We start from the raw sequence: 13,002 nt of genomic DNA on the forward strand, positions 1-13,002 counted from the left end.
CTGTCATACCTCTGTGAAGGACGGCAGTTTTTCAGCTCACAAAGACACTTCTGGAGATGACACGTTGTTTCTAGTTTCACTCTTATAAAGAGCCCCTTCCTCCATGTCCACTGGTAACAGTCCAATCAGAATGCAGATCTAAATGTTGATCTCAACATGCACAGTCATCCTCCCCATCTGACAGACCACACAATTGTGGCTTGTTGACCCAAAGAGGGCTTTATTCAAAATCACCTGCATTGCAAACCCAAACCATGAATCTGAACCATATTATCATATTACGATTATGTCCTTATTATAAGCCTTTGTTGGATGAGTCAACTGTTTGCCTGTGGTGGCTGTGTAAAATAGATGCCTGTCATTATTTTCATGCAAACTAGAAAAGACAAAACGTCAACACTGACGTGAAAGTGACATCACCAACCACAATTTATTACAGTTACTTCCCAATTATGTCATTGCACAGTACAAATTATCATATAAGAATATAAAGAAGGGTTGAGTGTATTTCAGTGTAACCTAAATAATAAATACCGGAGTGGTTTCTCTTCGTTGTATCAATTTTGTTATGGTGCATGAAATAACTTTATTGATGACAATTTCCCCCTGGGGATCAATAAAGTTACCTTCAATCCAATTGTGCATAAAGTAAAACAATCAAACAGGAATGTGATGAGATCCGATGAGGTCAACATTACTTTTATTAGAAAGGTTAGTAAAGTAGCTATATCTGGCAAAACAAATAAAACTGTTGCAGCATTCAACTCTTAGTAATACTGTCAACATCACATGTTCTACTCCATTACTCCATTACTTCTCCTTTTGACAGCTCAATTTATTTTGACAGTCAATTACAAATGGTTTTCATACCAAAAAAAATATTGTTACGCTCCCACTTAAATGTTTAAAATGAATACTGTAATATTTTGGTCAAAAAGTAAAGTGATCGGTCTCACCTGCATAGAAGTCAATTTCTGTTTTGTAGTCAGTCATCTACTAAAAAGCACTCGTAAACTTTCCCCCTCTTGGAATGTGTTCATAACACTAATATCATTGTTAATTGCTAAAAACTTACTCTACTAATACCACTATCAGCTATACTCTACATACAGTAGAACAGAACATCCACATATTTATAGATCCAAATTTGTTTTAGATTAGTCTGATTTAAGACAACATGAACTATCCTCCTCTTCCATATATGACTTAAGACATGGAAGGACATTCTCACTTTTACTTTTTAATCAATTGTACTTTGCAGTAGAATGGTAGAACCCACCTGATTATTGTGTTCACCATTCTGTTTTACTGCATATACACCTGGGCTTTCTCCAATAGATGGGAGTTTAGGACAAGCCAAGAAATGACTGGTCAAATCAGAGTCCTCTCAGAAAACCCACCCCCAAAATCCTGTGCTTTGAATTAGGTAGTCCTCTGATTGGTTTAAGGTGATCCCATCACTGACAACTTGGTTTTGAGTAATGCTTCTCATTACAGACATAGGCTCAAACAGTTTCAATAAGGAGAAATTCCAGACTGATACGTGAAGTTGAATATAATGGTGAACACAGCGATTAGGCTGGTTCTACCAGTCTAACTTTACAGAGCACATTGAAAAACATACAGTTTAAATCAACGCAAGTCTCTCTTCTGCCAATTAAGGTATGTGGTTCTGCCATAATTGAAGGTGATCTTGTTAAATGATTATTAAAGCTGGTTGCTTGATGAGGTACTGATTGGACTCAGAAGAGCAGGTTGACATCCATGTCCTCTGCAGAGAGGGAAAATGGAAAATCACAAAAGATTACATCTTTACAAGAGTTTACAATATAGGGTCATACTATCAAACATGTGTGAAAGCACATGACCATGGTCCTTCTGTAAGCTACAGTAACGCAGCATTCATTCCTTCACTCCCATCTAACTACTACAACTATCACAACGTTGGCAACATCATGTCAAGCCTCATTCTTTGGTCATTGAATTGCCTTCACTTTGTATAAGACTGCACACTCTTACCATCCTTGATGCCGAAGCAGTGGGCCCACTCCCTGAAGGACACCTGTTTGTCTCTGTCTGCGTCACACTCCTGGAAGAAGCGGGAGGTACAATGCTCCATGGGGACCAACGGGACCCTCAGGGGGGCCAGCTCAGAGTGGGACAGGAACCTGGATAGGAACACCAGTGTCATTTTCATAAGCCTATGCAATGGAAAACGTTTTGGAACAGAAAACTAAAATAAGCGCCTCCCATTCTTCAAGTAGAGCTTCCCTGTTTCACTCCGTTTTATTCCATTGGGGGTTGAGTCTGGGAAGTCTGACCCAAAACTAGAAACGGTTGACACACAGTCTGAAATAGATTTACCCAAATGGACTAATTTCAGGAATATCCCAGCCGCGCTTCCACTTTTGTTTCCCGCTCTATGGGCCTTTAAGGTAAACTCAAATGTGAAAGTTTCAGTTAAACTGATTCTTAATCACATATTAGATTCAGACCCACCATGTATCTGATTCACAAGTAATCTGAATCAGATTCACCAACATTACAATGAGAGCCGTAATCAGAATGTCTTGTGAAGGTTAACAGCTACAAGTGAAGCTATTCACTCTTGAATCATATCAAAGACATATAACAACACTTCTTCAATATTATTTATGACTGCATCACTACTTGCTGATTTGACTGCAGGTATGACATCATCCATGATACTGGCCTACTGCACTAGGCGTGTAACTTTTTACAGAAGCTCATAAGCATTTCAATGAAAACTTGGCGTAAGCAGGTTCTTTTTCTTTTTCATTTTTTTTTTATGACAACAACAACAACAAAATAATTTTTCTCCTGGAGTACTGTACCTGTCAGAAGGGTGCTGGTCCATCTGAGCGAACTGCCAGTGCACGGGATATATGTACATGTTGTAGTTCTTCTCGAAGTCCTGGGCCAGCAACTCAATGGGGTGGTCGCCGGCGTGGAGGCGCCTCTCACTCTCGTGGATCTTTCTCACCTGGGAGATTATTTATGGTCACACATGAATAATAAAATTGTATTGGATTGAATATGAACGTGTGCTAACAAGATTGCTGTTTGAAAATCAATTGTGAGGCACTGGTGATTTTTGGGCTTTGAGATATACACTATTAATCCCTAAGAACGCAGTTGGTTAAAACTTCATAAAGCACCTTTATATGAATATGAATTATTTTGAAAATATAAATAATGGAATTATCAATGAACTACTTCTAACCCCTTTATAGATGGTATGTCTAAATGTAATGTTTTACCCTCGTATTGTAAGCATAACTTTAAGGGTGTCCATACAAGGTTTATTTTTTCTCCGATTTATTTGAGAAAAAAAAGAAGATATTTACTCACTCGGATGCGTTGCTTGGGGGTGAGGAAGCCAGGGGACATGGAGTCATGTTCATAGAGCTGCAGCAAGACGTTCTTCAGCCAGTCGCGCATACGCAGAGGAAACTGGACCAGTTCGCCATTCATACATGGTGCTATGACTAACAGAGAGAGCAAGGTAGTGGAAGAAAGAGAGAGAGTGAGAAAGAGAGGAAGGGGGAGAGGCAAGGTAAGATGAGACAATTAAATAGAGAGTGAGAAACAGACAAGAATGAGAAAGAAAAACGAAAGGGAGAGGAAGAAATGGAGAAAAAAAAGTGTTATACTGTAGTTATTTCAGATTAGATACTGTATTGGTCAGAAACGGTAGAGGTGGTCTGACTATAGCTGTCTTACATTTGCAGGGTCCAGTGTAGTCCAGGTGAAGTCTATGGCCTCTTTTGCTGCCTTCCAGGTTGCACTTGGTGGCAAAGAGCTCACAGGATGTGTCGTAGGTGACATTGTTAGTTCCACATACCTGCATGAAAGATACATTACTTCATGTGTTGTGGATTTAACAAATGAAATGCTTCAGCTAAAGATATTGTAGTGATCCTGCTCTTGGTAAGAAACTAAGCATCACAGAGTTCCAATAGAGTTAACTCTATTCAGACTGAGGCTAGTGCACCTGTCTTGGACACAGGGGCCTGCAGATACAATTATAGCCAAAACCAACAGCTCCCCAACGTTGTTAGAATATCATGTCAGGGTTGTACCTACCATAGCCAGATTCTTGGCATACAGTGCCTTGCGAAAGTATTCGGCCCCCTTGAACTTTGCGACCTTTTGCCACATTTCAGGCTTCAAACATAAAGATATAAAACTGTATTTTTGTGTGAAGAATCAACAACAAGTGGGACACAATCATGAAGAACATTTCTTGGATATTTCAAACTTTTTTAACAAATCAAAAACTGAAAAATTGGGCGTGCAAAATTATTCAGCCCCCTTAAGTTAATACTTTGTAGCGCCACCTTTTGCTGCGATTACAGCTGTAAGTCGCTTGGGGTATGTCTCTATCAGTTTTGCACATAGAGAGACTGAAATTTTTTCCCATTCCTTCTTGCAAAACAGCTCGAGCTCAGTGAGGTTGGATGGAGAGCATTTGTGAACAGCAGTTTTCAGTTCTTTCCACAGATTCTCGATTGGATTCAGGTCTGGACTTTGACTTGGCCATTCTAACACCTGGATATGTTTATTTTTGAACCATTCCATTGTAGATTTTGCTTTATGTTTTGGATCATTGTCTTGTTGGAAGACAAATCTCCGTCCCAGTCTCAGGTCTTTTGCAGACTCCATCAGGTTTTCTTCCAGAATGGTCCTGTATTTGGCTCCATCCATCTTCCCATCAATTTTAACCATCTTCCCTGTCCCTGCTGAAGAAAAGCAGGCCCAAACCATGATGCTGCCACCACCATGTTTGACAGTGGGGATGGTGTGTTCAGGGTGTTGCTTTCACGCCAAACATAACGTTTTGCATTGTTGCCAAAAAGTTCAATTTTGGTTTCATCTGACCAGAGCACCTTCTTCCACATGTTTGGTGTGTCTCCCAGGTGGCTTGTGGCAAACTTTAAACGACACTTTTTATGGATATCTTTAAGAAATGGCTTTCTTCTTGCCACTCTTCCATAAAGGCCAGATTTGTGCAATATACGACTGATTGTTGTCCCACCTCAGCTGTAGATCTCTGAAGTTCATCCAGAGTGATCATGGGCCTCTTGGCTGCATCTCTGATCAGTCTTCTCCTTGTATGAGCTGAAAGTTTAGAGGGACGGCCAGGTCTTGGTAGATTTGCAGTGGTCTGATACTCCTTCCAATTCAATATTATCGCTTGCACAGTGCTCCTTGGGATGTTTAAAGCTTGGGAAATCTTTTTGTATCCAAATCCGGCTTTAAACTTCTTCACAACAGTATCTCGGACCTGCCTGGTGTGTTCCTTGTTCTTCATGATGCTCTCTGAGCTTTTAACGGACCTTTGAGACTATCACAGTGCAGGTGCATTTATACTGAGACTTGATTACACACAGGTGGATTGTATTTATCATCATTAGTCATTTAGGTCAACATTGGATCATTCAGAGATCCACACTGAACTTCTGGAGAGAGTTTGCTGCACTGAAAGTAAAGGGGCTGAATAATTTTGCACGCCCAATTTTTCAGTTTTTGATTTGTTAAAATTTTTTGAAATATCCAATAAATGTTGTTCCACTTCATGATTGTGTCCCACTTGTTGTTGATTCTTCACAAAAAAATACAGTTTTATATCTTTATGTTTGAAGCCTGAAATGTGGTAAAAGGTCGCAAAGTTCAAGGGGGCCGAATACTTTCGCAAGGCACTGTATTTCCTTCAAGTTTCCTCGAACTACAGATGTAGGATCAGAAGACGTATCCAAATCCTAACTTTTACAACAGCATAGTTCTGTGGTACCGATCTTATCAATTTCAATTGCCCACAGTTCCTGTCCATAATAGCAACTCTTCCCAAATGTGTTTAAAGGAATTCCTTTCATATTGTTTGCGTTTATTGGACAGGATAGAAAGAAAGGAAGGAGTAGAGAGAGAAAGTGCTAGAGCAGTGGGTCAGATTCAACCCATGCTCCTCAGCAGTACATACTGTATAGCACATATGATCCAGAACTCTGAACCCCCCCAGGCCACCCCAATGACCACTGTTCATACTCACATGATCATAGTCAGTGACACTCTGTGGGCAGGCAGAAGGCTCCTGACACACGCACATAGGCTTCTTCTCCTCGTTGAGTTTGCAGGTCTTTCCACGTTTACAACGGAAGTTCTCACAAGGGTCTAAAAGAGATTTTTTTTGTTGTCTAAACACACTCATGCCCTAGAATTTTATATCAGTGGAACATTGATGTGATAACACTATTGTTTATTTTCTGCTAGATTCACTAAGTTATTGTATGTTCATGTATTATTAATGTTTTAATCAAGTCTTAATCATGATTAACAAGTATGTACTTTCCAGTGGTTATAGATGTCAATGGAAACACCAGCACTACCACCACAGCCATTACCCCCTGCATTCCATTGCCATTTGAGTTTGCACAGTGCTCGAATTCAACATGAGCTCTCTCATTGAACCCTTAATCCAGCGGAGGCGGGGGGGGGGGTTTGTTTTGGTAGCAGCGGTGAATTGGAGTGGCACTATTCTTCTGGGAGTGTTAGTGAAAGGGCCCAGTCAGCAGATTCCTAGTGTGTGTGTGTGTGTGTGTGTGTGTGTGTGTGTGTGTGTGTGTGTGTGTGTGTGTGTGTGTGTGTGTGTGTGTGTGTGTGTGTGTGTGTGTGTGTGTGCGTGCGTGCGTGTGTGCGTGTGCGTGCCTTGCTGAGATTGACACTTACCGGCAGCGGAGGCTTGGGGTCTGTATAGGCTGGCCGCCAAAGAGGGCCTGGCGCTGGGGTAGAGGTCCACTGTCGCCCTGATCTGGACCGGGTTCATTCCCACCAGAGGAGCCTGGGTAGGAAACAGAAGATGAAATCACAATAGAGGTCAACAAACCACCCACAGATGTTAATAGATAAGATGTGGGCATTTTAAATGACACCCTATTTCCCATACTGTATACACTAATTTTGGGAAGCTCTGAGAATAGAGTAGATCCATCCATGGACCATCGGTTGAATTTCAAATAGGTCACTCACAGAAAAGGGCCTAGCTTTATATAAGGGTTACATGGTTCAATGTAGGTTGAGGTTTTAGGATGACATTGCATTATAGCTAATGGGCGATGTGTGATGAGTTTTACCCATTTCCCGGTTCTTCTCCGCTTGGGCTTGTAGACAGCATTGTCAGTGGTGCGGTAGTACTCCTTCTCCCCCTCATCCCCCTGGTGGTCTGGGACTCCTTCTCCTGGCGGGGCCTCATCCCTCTGTGGGGGGTGCTTCCTCACCCTCTGGTTCTTCCTCTGCTTCGTAGCTTTGCCTAGGGTGTGACTGGCGCTCTCGTTTATGTTCTTCTGCTCCTTCTCTTCTCCCCCTTCTACAGAAAGATGTGTCCCATCAAGATCCACACTGTTCTTTGTCTCTTGGAGTTCAGCGTCTGTGTCTCCGTCTTTTTTATTGTTCCCCTTTTCTTGGGAATTGTCCTTGGAACCTTTCTGCTGGTCCTTGCTTCCCTCAGGGAGTTTGTACTGGCCGAGCACTTCCTGGCTCTCAGAGGCCTCGGCTTCTTGTATGTCCTGCTGGGACTCATAGTCATCAGTGGCAGTGGGGATTTCATCTTCCTTGCTAACTTGTTCTTCTTTCTCCTCCACCTTTGCCTCCTCTTCCTTATTTAAGAGGAGCTGGGCGTCTTCGGCGAGGGATTTCCCTTCCTCAAGCTCGGTTTCCAGGGGCTGTGTGTTGTCACTGTCGCCTGCGTAGTCCAGATCCTCTGGAATCTCCGGCTCGGTGTTGCTGTACGTCTCTTCGACTTCAGCCTCTTGCTTTACTCCTCCGTCCCCGACCACAGGTTCTGCCTCTTCCTCTCCTTTCTCCTCATCCTCATCTGACTCCTCCTCATCCGCCATCGCCTCCACCTTTTCTGCCTCTTTCTCTGCCTCCACATCCACCTCCTCCTCCCCATCTATCACCTCCTCATCCTCCTCCTCCTTTTCCAAGTCTCCCTCCGCTTCTTCTCCCTCCTCCTCTTCAGACTGTGTCTCCTCAGACTCGATCTTTCCCTCCTCCTCTTCTTCCTCCTCCTCCTCTTCCACCTCTTCTTCCTCTGACTCCCCCTGGAGGAGGTCCACCAGTGCCTTATCGCTCAGCAGGACAGGGGTGCTCCTCTCACCACTGTCAGACACCTCGAACACCCCTTCCTCATTGGAGGGACCCATATTAACATTAGCATTGTCCTCGTAGCTCATGTCCTCGTCTTCCTGATCCTGACTGCTAGACTCAAAGGTCATGAAAGTTGGCAAGACCTCCCCCTCATTGGCCTCATCTGGAACAATGTCCTTTAGCAGGAAGGGAAGTGTAAAAAGTCAGTACAACTAAAAATTAAAAGTTTCTGGAAAAACTTTTGTAAATATAACAAAAGATATAGCCTCTAGACAAACTTTTGTCATAAATGAAATAATAATATAATAATGAAAGGTAAAGTTTCTGGGGAATCCTTGTCAATGTTCCGTTTTTATAGAGATTTATTTAAAATACAGGAGTTGGATGCACTTTACCTTCTCTTTAGCTGTGTGTGAGGACTTGGATAAAGCTTGATGTTTGTCGTGAGGTTTGCCTTTGACCTTGGGAATGGCAAGGAATTATTGATAAAATATCATTAGACTTGTGGTTATTCATTTATTTTATTAAAAAGCTGTTTATCAAAAAGCAAGAGTGGATTTATCAGTACTTACAGACACAGCAAATGCTGAGGTCAATAGGCAAAAGAACAGTAAATGGGTCTTCATACCTATAATGACATCAAATTCAATGGCATATGTTATTTATTAGTATTTATAAAGTTTAAAGGACCAGTGCAGGCAAATTACTTTTTTCCTTCGTTTTGTATCATATTGAATACCACGAGTGGGACTTGTTATTGCTCAATCTAATTTGAGCTGATTTAATATTTTTCCATAGGCCTAACGGACACATGCTCAAACTTGTGCACTTTTAATAGACTGAAGTTATCGAGATATCAAAGTGTCACCAACAAAAACTTAAACAGCAGGCCGGGCGAACATTTTTCACATGCAAATAACCATTTTCCTGGAAGTGCTCAGGGCATGCCATTCCATGACAGCAGTATTTATTTTTCAACAATGTTTTGAAGCAATGGGTTTTATCAGTCCTCCTTGACAACAAAAATATAAACAACAGAGTAGGCTAATAAGTCCTTAGTTTTTGGCTTATGTTCAGGTAAAACTATTTATCTAATCAATATTTCCAAGTCATATGCTTGAAGATAAAGGGTATTTAATCAACTGAAATTACCAGAAATCTGACAGATAAATTGTTTTTAATATAAAGATAAAGCCTAATCGTATAATTATCTATTGAAGTAGAAAGCAATGGGTAAGAAACATATCTAGCACATAGAGTAAATTGCAACATACATTTAAGGCGATCTAAACTCTAACATTGACTGACCTTGCAATAGGTGTCGTTCAATTGGTAATATTACTTTGTGTCTTCTAATAATGTCTCTTAATAGGAAAGTAATCAGATTATGTTACTGAGTTTGGGTAATCCAAAAGTTGAGTTACGTTACTGATACACTTTTGGACAGGTAACTAGTAACTTTAATGGATCACATTTAGAAAGTAACCTACCAAACCATGTCAGTTCAACACAACTATGGAGAATTGAAATCCCGCCCCAAGCCGGCACCAATGGACACCAACTGAAATGGCCCATGGCAGACCACCCAGACCTCCACCCGCAAAGTAGTCTTGGTATTGTGGACACCTTCTCCTTTCCCAGCTGTAAGCACTGTGGGCTACACTGGGAGCCGAAACATCCAAGCTATAAAAACTCACGAACGTGTGTGATGATGCCCAACCTGCCGCAGCGCAAATATCCCCTACAGTCAATCCTTTAAATAATGGCCAAGATGCTGCCAGGCCCATGGTCGAGTGGGCGCGTACACCGCTAAGTAACCCTCACTTGCTGCTGCATGCCAGGGAGAAAACCTACACAAGTCAGTAAGGAGAGACGCTGCTCAGAGAGCGCCCTGCTACGAGCTGGATTAGCTGAACAGAAAAAATCTGGTCACATAATCAGATATCTCGGATCCACTCAAAGGGCATGCATAAAGCTAGTACTGGACACAGAGCATGAAACCTCTGTTGCTCTTCACAAGCAAAAGGAGGAGGTGAAAAGGGAAAATAGCTCAGAGGCTAAAGACGTGTAGGTCATGACCATGAAGGCCGCATTAGGACACAGCGTCACCTTAGAGTCGCCAGGGGTGAACTGAGTACAGGAACCATGTACGGATGAGGTGTGGAGGCCCCCAACACATTTAGCCCAAGCCATAAGCAGAGAGCTCTTGTAGGAGAGGATCTTCAGATCCACCAACTCCAGGCTCAAAGGGGGCACAATGCCTCCAAAACCAGAGCTAAATCCCATGTGGGCGCAATAGGTACAGCAGGCTCCAAGACCACTAGTGCGCAACACTGCAAGTTTTCACAAACTGATCGACCATGAAGGGACAGTTTGGATGGCACAAAGTCAGATAGTCTCATGTTCCAATATTTTTTTTTTTGTAGAAGCATATTGTTCTTGCTCACATTGAGGTGAAGAGTGAAATAATTTCAGAATGAATTCGAGCCACAGTGTTATCACCTGTGGAAGGTGGGGCTTTCAGAAAGGCACGGATTTCATTAGCCTAGTCAGGCGTGATTTTAGTTCTTCAATCAAAGTCGCAAAAGTGAGTTGTGTTGTACCGAGAGTACCGACTGAAAGGGAACCCTTCCACTCAGACCACTCCCAAACATTCCTAGCAGAATTCTTGCTTGAGATATCGTTTTTTGCTTCTTTGTTTTGATATTGAGATAAAAACAGCTGTTTTGGGCCTTTAAAGCGGCAAAGTGTGATTAGTACATACATTTTTGTACTTTTATATTATTGTTATATACCCATTGATTCTTGAAGAATATAAGTTATTAATGCCTTGTTTAATTGTAGCACCCCATCAGAACCTAAAATATTATATTTTATATATCTCATGGATGGTCAGTCCTTGCTTCCATAGCTCTGTCTATCTTCCAGCTGTATCTACCAGCTGTTTAAAAAAATCAGTGGCAGGGTAAACGCTTTGTTATTGTCTGAACTGCAGATTGCCCCTTTAATTATGGGTATAAATGGGCCATTCAAATGATTTTATCATACTGTATATCAAAGACAGACATGAGGTTTGTCCACCTTGGTCTCTGATAAGGGCAATGACAATCCCTTATTATGCAATCGTTCAAAACCAATGGACAAACCATTTCCCCCAACTTTAGAACATTTAAATCTTGAGTCTCTTTAGGGCTCCTGAGTGGTGCAGCGGTCTAAGTCACTGCATCTCAGTGTTAGAGGTGTCACTACAGCCCCTGGTTCAATTCCAGGCTGTTGCACAACCGGCCATGATTGGGAGTCCCATATGGTTGTGCGCAATTGACCCAGCATTGGCTGGGGTAGGCCGTCATTGTAAATAAGAATTTGTTCTTAAATTACTTAAATAAAGTTTAAATACAAAACTAAAACACCCTCCCTCTCGGTTTCCATAGTGTGAAACTCTCCCTTCAGAGATGCACCCTTCTCTCAAAAAGTCACATTGAGAGTTCAGTGGACGCTAAAGCAAACAGCAGAAGCTACTAGACAGGAAAGAGAGTCGACTAAGTCCACAAACTTTTTGTCCCTGTGTTTGGAGACAATGCGAGGGGGTGGGGGGGGGAAGATATTGCATGCCAAAAATGATAAATCACTTGGAAGAGATTGAAACAGGATGATTCTGTTTTAGCCTAATGATATAAATATCATGTGAACGTTGTCTTTGTCGGTTTTACTAGCTACATAAATGAATGGTTATTACTCTTTGGTCAAACTTTGTAAAGTTTTTAAAGTATGAAAAAAAAATTGTTTTTACCCAGTAATTTCATGAAACACTCTCTAAAGCATGCATGCTAATGTAAAATCTGAGTCATAGACGTCTAAAACGTCCATAACATCTAAAACAATCCTGCAGTAGCACCCTATGCAACGCAATGGGGACAAAAAATACACATCTGAGCAGATTGATTTAGCAGTAAACAAAACACAAAATCACTCATCTCATATATATCCACCACATCCCCAGTGTCAATTTCCTCAATAAGACAGATTTAGAGGGATTTGTTTTTGTGACGACAAAACGTGTCTTCAAGGAATTTAAAATGATAATTTCAAGTGGATGTAACTAAGAGAGAAGAAGAAAAAGTTGTTACCTGATGTTGGCAGCTGCAAGGAGAGGTTTGAGACTGTGTCACACAGACGCAAACACACATACACACACAATGTACTATCTCACCCAAGAAAGTGCACACACTGTCTCTCGCACACTGACGCTTTGTCCAGCAACACACACACCACACCTCTCAGCGTCTTTTGTGCCTTCTGTGTCAAAGGAAACAGTGGACAGTGGACAGTGGACTACAGCAGAGGAGGCAGTCAACTGAGTATGGCCGAGCAGGGAAGCGAGAGAGAGAGCTTATTCAATCAAACCCGTATTGCGGAAGTTTACGCACTAGCTCTTATTTCCTATGGTCAACTAAAATCACCCAAAATGGTTTACAATCACAAGGATGGATGATACACTGATGCGTGAACCACAGGAGGCCGGTGGCACCTTAAAAAGGGGAGGATGGGCTCATAGTAATGTCTGGAACGGAATCCATGGAATGGTATTGGACACATCAAGCAGATGGTTGCCATGTGTTTGATACACTACATGACCAAATCTATGTGGACACCTGCTCGTCAAACATCTCATTCCAAAATAATGGGAAATAAAATGGAGTTGGTCCCCCTTTGCTGCTACAACAGCCTCCACTCTTTACACTAGATGTTGGAACATTGCTGTGGGGACTGGCTTCCATTCAGCCACAAGATCATTAGTGAGGTCAGGAACTGATGTTGGGCTATTAGGCCTGGCTC

At 41.9% G+C, this 13,002-nt stretch overlaps 1 protein-coding gene across 1 annotated transcript; it reads right to left on the reverse strand.

Annotated features, from left to right (window-relative positions):
• Positions 1-683: 683 nt before the first annotated feature.
• Positions 684-12,539, reverse strand: LOC139418784 (SPARC-like protein 1). The gene is made up of 11 exons (XM_071168483.1): positions 12,294-12,539; positions 8,739-8,794; positions 8,562-8,627; positions 7,152-8,342; positions 6,748-6,859; positions 6,071-6,192; positions 3,745-3,865; positions 3,373-3,509; positions 2,856-3,004; positions 2,020-2,168; positions 684-1,771 (listed from the first exon to the last, which is right to left on the reverse strand). Exons 2-11 carry the CDS (start codon positions 8,790-8,792, stop codon positions 1,743-1,745), a joined length of 2,130 nt encoding a protein of 709 aa, XP_071024584.1. The 5' UTR covers positions 8,793-8,794; positions 12,294-12,539; the 3' UTR covers positions 684-1,742.
• Between the last annotated feature and the right edge of the window lie 463 nt (positions 12,540-13,002).

This window comes from Oncorhynchus clarkii, chromosome 10 (genome assembly GCF_045791955.1).
Source record: "Oncorhynchus clarkii lewisi isolate Uvic-CL-2024 chromosome 10, UVic_Ocla_1.0, whole genome shotgun sequence".
Classification (NCBI taxonomy): domain Eukaryota; kingdom Metazoa; phylum Chordata; class Actinopteri; order Salmoniformes; family Salmonidae; genus Oncorhynchus; species Oncorhynchus clarkii.

Bases quoted from the DNA above. Each gene is read 5' to 3' on its own strand.
- LOC139418784 (XM_071168483.1), bottom strand. From the start codon at position 8,792: ATGAAGACCCATTTACTGTTCTTTTGCCTATTGACCTCAGCATTTGCT. The intron at 6,193-6,747 runs GTAAGTGTCAAT...AATCTCTTTTAG, and splicing joins ACCCCAAGCCTCCGCTGCCG to ACCCTTGTGAGAACTTCCGT. The intron at 1,772-2,019 runs GTAAGAGTGTGC...CCCTCTCTGCAG, and splicing joins CTGCTTCGGCATCAAGGATG to AGGACATGGATGTCAACCTG.